Source organism: Capsicum annuum, chromosome 12 (assembly GCF_002878395.1).
Source record: "Capsicum annuum cultivar UCD-10X-F1 chromosome 12, UCD10Xv1.1, whole genome shotgun sequence".
Classification (NCBI taxonomy): Eukaryota; Viridiplantae; Streptophyta; class Magnoliopsida; order Solanales; family Solanaceae; genus Capsicum; species Capsicum annuum.
In genome coordinates, this window is record NC_061122.1 from 148,307,507 (window position 1) to 148,314,175 (window position 6,669).

Here is a 6,669-nt window from a genome sequence, read left to right on the forward strand (position 1 = left end):
AGAAGAGAAAATAACACCACTGGGCTATCTAGTGTCTTGTTTCATGTGGTTCAACATTAATATACGTACATAAATATAGATTTTCTACCTTATATATACAACGTAATTTTTTTACCGAGGGGGTCGGGTGAACCCCATGGCAACCACGTAGGTGGGCTCCTGTGTTAATTTAATAATGTTTTGATAACGTTAATTTAATACTAACATTTTAATAATGTTAATTTGATAATGTTAATTTAATATACTACTACTACTATCCTTAATAACGTTAATTTAATAACATTTTATTAAAGCTATAATTTTTTTATTATTAGTATAGTTTCATCATTAATTTAATATTTAAATAAATTATATTTAGATATATTATATAACATAAATTCGCCCTTTGCTTTATAATATATATACATACCCGCGCGATTTTTTCGTATGAGGCTGACCCACCTAATTAATAAATCTTCAATATTATTCTTTTTTCGCAATGACAAAAGAAATTAGATCTCATTTTCATCTTTGAGCCAAAAATAATGAAAAAATAATAATGAAAAGTCATTTAAAGGTCATATTTGTGCAGTTTAGAATAGTTAAAGGTCATATTTGTGCACTGTCAAAGTTTAAGGTCAAAGTTATAATTTGGTGTCAAGTTTACGGTTATATTTATGTATTATACCCTTAGACTTTAAGCTAGACGCACCCAATTTTGCGTGTTGAACATATATTTTTTCACGTAGAATTGGAGATCATATTTGTACAATTTTAAATAGTTAAAGGTTCTATTTGTACACTATCAAAATTTAAGATCAAAATTATAATTTAGTGTTAAATTTAAAATCGTATTTACGTATTATGCTTTTATTGATAGGTACAAAGAAACTGGTAGTATGACATCTCAGAAGAGTAATAAATAAAAAGTAGTATTCCATATAATTTAAAATCCGCCACGGAACCCCCAACCGAGACCCCCAGCTTTCAGGTACAAAGCAACGACGTCAAACAATGGGAAATTAGAACAACTTCTCCTTTATCTATACTAGATATTGACACACTCTGTTTTATTTTAATTTATGTGACATAAATAAAATTAAATAATTAATTATATTTTAATATATTTTTAATTTTTTTAAATCGTTAAATATTGTGATTTATAATGTTTTTTGATATTGTAACTTACTATTTTAAGTTGTTTGCTATTTTAATTTATAATAGTTTTCTTGTTCAAATTTTTATAGTATTGATAGTCAATTTAGATTTTAAAATTAATTTAAGTATTTAATTATTGTGATTTATAATATTTTTTTAATATCAATTTAAGTGACACTAATATAATTTTGAGAGTCAACAAAATATCACTATTGAAGTAACGAAACTGGCACATCTTGAATAATTTATAATAACTAATTAGAAGTGATATAACAAAATTGCTTTAAAAAATACTTGTGCAAAAATTTTAAGTGGGCCTCATGTAAAATGTCAAATTAATTTAAAATATCAAAAATTAATTTATCATTTTATGTCTATTTTATTTTTTTTATTAAATATTATTAATATTTTAATATTTAAATGACTTATAATAATTACTTACGGGTGATATAGTAAAATTACTGTTAAAGCAGTTGACACGGACATATCATAAATATCTATTTTACTTTTATAAAAAATTAAATTTTATTAATTTTTAATACGTAAATATAATAGAATAATTAATTAAGGACGATATAGTAAAGTTATGGAGTAAAAAGACAGCTGGAAATAGGACGCTAACTAGAAGCAGGCGTCAGCTGCCTGCTACTCGCTCTTCTATATAGTAAGAAATAGTAGATTTTTAAAATTATTGAAATTTTAAATTTTTGTGATTTATAATATTTTTTATTTTATTTCAATTTAAACGATACTTATATAATTTCTAGAGTCAATCAAATATCACCATTGAAGTAGTGAAGCAGACATGTCTTAAACGACTTATAATAACTAATTAGAAGTGGTATAACAAAATTGCTATTAAAAAGAACTATAAGAAAATTTAAGTGAGTATCATATAAGATGTTAAATTAAATTAGAGAAAATACATAAAAAAAAAAAAAATTAATCTTGTTCGAGTTTTTTAAAAAGACACTTAAACTTCTCTTTCGACCTATTACCCCACGAATCTTACTTAAATCGTTGCAATACACCATTTTTCACTAAATTTCAGTTACAAAAAAAAGAGTGAATGCACGCACCAATCAGATGCTGTCACGTGTTAAATAATTTAATTTCATATTTTATTTATATTTTTTAATAAAGTTTTTCTTTTTATTTTATTTATCTCCCCATCCACCCCCTCTGTCCCACCCCTACCCCGTCCAATATCTCTCTCCCCATTTCCCATCCAGTAGCTTCCCTCTACTCCTACCCCCACCCTCATTCTGTTACCGATCTTCATTCTTCTGTCTCTTTCAATTTCAATATTAATTTTATGGTTCAGTAGTTTCAATTTTGTGTTTATATTAATTCTGTATTGCTTACTAATTTGTGTTGATTAATGTGTTTGTTGATTGTCTAATGATGAGATCAAAACTCCATTAAAATGGAGCTTTATAGTTCTTCTTAAGAGGATATATATTGAGTTTTATAAAATTGTTCAAAATGTAAAAAAAATGAAATAAGAACTTGAAATTGAAGAAAGTAAACATGGTGATGGTAAAAGGTGAGTAGAGTTATGGTGATGATTGAGAGGATTGAGGAGAAAGAGGGTTATTGTGATGATGATGTTCTTGTTGTTGCTTTAATTGATGTTGTTGTTGAGTTTTGGTGATGAAGAAGTTGTCAATGGGAAAGAAGACAATGGTGGAGGGTGTTATAGGAGGGGGGTTATGGAATAATTTTAAAAAGTAAATAAATATTGATTTAAAAAAAATTATATATCAAATTATTTACACGTGATAGTTTTTAATTGATAAAATAGACAATTTTGAGCCTTTTCACGCGTCTGTTGTGCGTGTATACATGCAAAGGGTCAAAATGGTGTATTTGCAACGATTTAAGTAAGATTCGTAAGGTAATAGTTCGAAAGTAAAGTTTAAGTGTCTTTTTAAAAAACTCAAACAAGATCAGGGGGACTTTATGTATTTTCTTATTAAATTAAGATATCAAGAGTTAATTTATTATTTTATGTCTATTTATTTTTTTATTAAATATTATTTTTTAATATTTAGATGACTTATAATATTTAATTAAGAATAATATTGTAAAATTACGATTGAAGCAGCTGTCTATTTTTTTAAAATATTATTAATTTTTTAATATATAAATAATATAAAATAATTAATTAAAAGTGTTATAATAAACAGACTAAGGCAGACCGTCAGCTGAGCTGTGGCTGCTCCCCCACATTTATCTTTAGTAGTGATAGTAATAATATATATTTTTATTTATTATCCTTAAAAATAATAAAGCAGCAGCCTCTTAACAACTTTGTACTGTATTCTTTTTCATCTCCACTTGCTCTCTTCTTACTCAACCCCTTCACCCAAAAAAATAAAGAAAAAAAAACTTTCTTCCTCCAACATCACAAGTTTGAACTTCCATTGTTCTTGTTTATGTGTTGTTGAATAAATATTTTTGTGGGTTTTGAAGTGGGAAGAGGGAGGAGGAAAAGAAATATGTTAAGGGGGGAGTGTTGGTGTTGGGACAATCTCACTGATTATTACCCTGAAGTTGAACCACAGAAATTTTCTTTGCCTTCACCCCTTCCTAAATGGCCTCAAGGTATGTCTTCATCAAAGTTCTTGGTTTTTTTTTTTTGGGTGGGGGGTGGGGAGTTGGGGGGGATAAAATAAAATATTTGTTTTTCTTGTAAATTTTGTCTTTCATACAAGCGCTGTTTTCAGTTGACCTTTCTCTCTCCTGTCTCTCTGTCTCTCTTTCACAAAAACATACAGGAAAGTGGCGGATATGATGATAGATCAGTTGTGTTTTCTTAGAAGAAAATAAAGATGGTTTCCTTTTTCTTTGATTCTACTCAATTCTTGCATAATTCTTACTATGTGTTATGCTCATTTATGATCAAATGGGTAATCAGAATAATTACTTTTTATCCTCTTAAAAATCCTAATTTGGAAGAAGGAATTTTTTCTTCATTTCCTGCTGATTTTCTGTTAAAGACTTGGTCAAATATGGTGTTCTATTCTAGGAAATTTATGAACTTGGTCAACTGTTTGTCTGGCAATAGAAGCTGGGACTGTTTCAAAGTTCAAATCTGCAGGCTTGAAAAATTACATTTTCTAATTTTGGAGTAAACTCGTGTTTCTACTTCAACTTTTTGTTTTAGGAAACAAAAACATTTTGTCCCTTCTAAATAAGAAGATGCTTTAAGACAATATACTTTCGGATATGTTGTTACAAATAAGAAAAGGATAGAGTTAACCTCTCTGCCTCTCAATCCCAACGTAGGAGTAAGGTCTGCGTTCCCATTACCCTCCCAAACCCACAAGTGAGACTACACTGAGTATTATGTTGTTATTGAATTGACCAAAAAGAAAAAGATGCATGCTCAAGAGAATTTCAGTTTGCTGATGGCATATGTTGTTTTGTAGGCAAAGGTTTTGGTACAGGAAGAATATGTTTAGGGGAAATTGAAGTTGTTCAAATCACCAAATTTAAGAAAATTTGGGATTGCAGCCCATCATTTGGAAAATCAGACTGTGTTTCCTTTTATAAGCCAGATGGAATTCCAAAAGGATATTATATGCTTGGTCACTATTGTCAGCCAGATGGTGAGCACTTAACTGGCTATGTTCTTGCTGCCAAAGACTTATCTGCTGACCAAAATTCAGCTCTAAAGCTTCCTGCTCTTCAAAAGCCTCTGAACTACACTTTAATTTGGAGTTCGGACTCCCAATACAATGGAAGTGGTTATATTTGGATGCCAAATGCACCAGCTGGTTATAAATCTATAGGATTTTTGGCTTCCGTTGAGCCTAATGAACCCGATCCTGATGAAGTTAGATGTGTCCGAGCTGACCTGACAGAAAAATGTGAGGCCTCTGAAATGATGTTTAGTTCAGATTCCTTTTTCCCAAGGAACCAGTTTCAAGTTTGGAAAACTAGACCTTGCAAGAGGGGCATGCTGTGTGCAGGGGTTTCTGTTGGGACATTTTTCTGTAGTACAAGCTTCAGTTCTGGAGATGAACTCGATGTTGCATGCTTGAAAAATCTCGACTCTTCACTACATGCAATGCCCAATTTCGATCAGATCCATGCCCTCATCAAGCACTATGGACCAACAGTTTATCTCCATCCAGATGAGATTTATTTGCCTTCCTCTGTTCCATGGTTCTTCATGAATGGAGCTCTCCTTTACAAAGATGGAAAGAATAATGGTACATTCATCAACTCAAAAGGCTCAAACTTGCCTGCGGGAGGAGTAAACGATGGTAAATATTGGCTCGATTTGCCAAATAACGATGATGCAAATAGAACCAATGTCAAATGTGGAAATATTGAGAGTGCAGAGCTCTATGTTCATGTTAAACCAGCTTTAGGGGGAACGTCCACAGATATTGCGATGTGGATATTCTGTCCTTTCAATGGACCGGCTACCGTCAAGATTGGACTGTTGAGTTTTGCTTTGAATAAAGTAGGAGAGCATGTTGGTGATTGGGAGCACTATACACTCCGTGTCAGCAACTTTTCTGGTGAACTCTGGAGCGTGTATTTCTCGGAGCATAGTGGTGGGGAATGGGTGAATGGCTGCGATTTGGAGTTCATCGAGGGTAACAAGTCAATTGTATATGCATCAAGAAATGGCCACGCAAGTTTCCCGCATCCTGGCTGCTACCTTCAAGGCTCTACCAAACTCGGGGTTGGAGTGAGAAACGATTGTGCCCGTAGCAAGTACTATGTGGACTCTAGCACCAAATATCAACTTGTAGCTGCCGAGTACCTTGGAGAGGGAGTTGTTGCAGAACCACCATGGTTGCAGTATATGAGGGAATGGGGTCCAACCATGATGTACGACGGGCGATCAGAAATGGAAAGAATAATCAAACATCTTCCTTTTTTCATGAGATTTTCAGTAGAGAGTCTCATTGAGCTATTTCCAACTGAACTTTATGGTGAAGCAGGGCCAACAGGACCAAAGGAAAAGGACAATTGGTTGGGGGATGAAAGATGGTAGGTGGTTTGGCAGTGTGCTTTGGTATCTCTAGCACAGTTGCACATGGTCCAAAATGCACTGAACACCCTTATGAATTTAGTCTTATCCTCACCATTTCTTGCATATATTAAATGTGAGAAACCTGCTAAGTAGTTACACTGCAATAGGGGGTTTAAATGAAAAAACCTCTTTGGCAGCTCTGACGAAAAGTATTGTTCGTACTGAATGACTATCCTATTCTATGTAAATTGTAACATAAATTTCCATGACTAAAGTCGTTTTTGCAGTTGTGCCCTCTCAAGATGAATTTAACATAAATTGTACCAACCAAAGAGCCAATCTGTCGGTCCCCCCTCAAGATTAATTCAAGATAAACCAGCAACCCTGAAGGCTGAAATTAGAGAATAAGAAGTTTCTCAAGATAAACCAGCAACCATGAAGGCTGAAATTAGAGAATAAGAAGTTTCCCTTTCTGTGATATATATATATATACATATATATATATATATATATACATATATATACATATATACATA

At 32.0% G+C, this 6,669-nt stretch overlaps 1 protein-coding gene across 1 annotated transcript; it reads left to right on the forward strand.

Annotated features, from left to right (window-relative positions):
- The first annotated feature begins 3,348 nt into the window (after positions 1-3,348).
- Positions 3,349-6,419, forward strand: LOC107850928. The gene is made up of 2 exons (XM_016695765.2): positions 3,349-3,744; positions 4,572-6,419. Exons 1-2 carry the CDS (start codon positions 3,639-3,641, stop codon positions 6,152-6,154), a joined length of 1,689 nt encoding a protein of 562 aa, XP_016551251.1. The 5' UTR covers positions 3,349-3,638; the 3' UTR covers positions 6,155-6,419.
- The last annotated feature ends 250 nt before the right edge of the window (positions 6,420-6,669 follow it).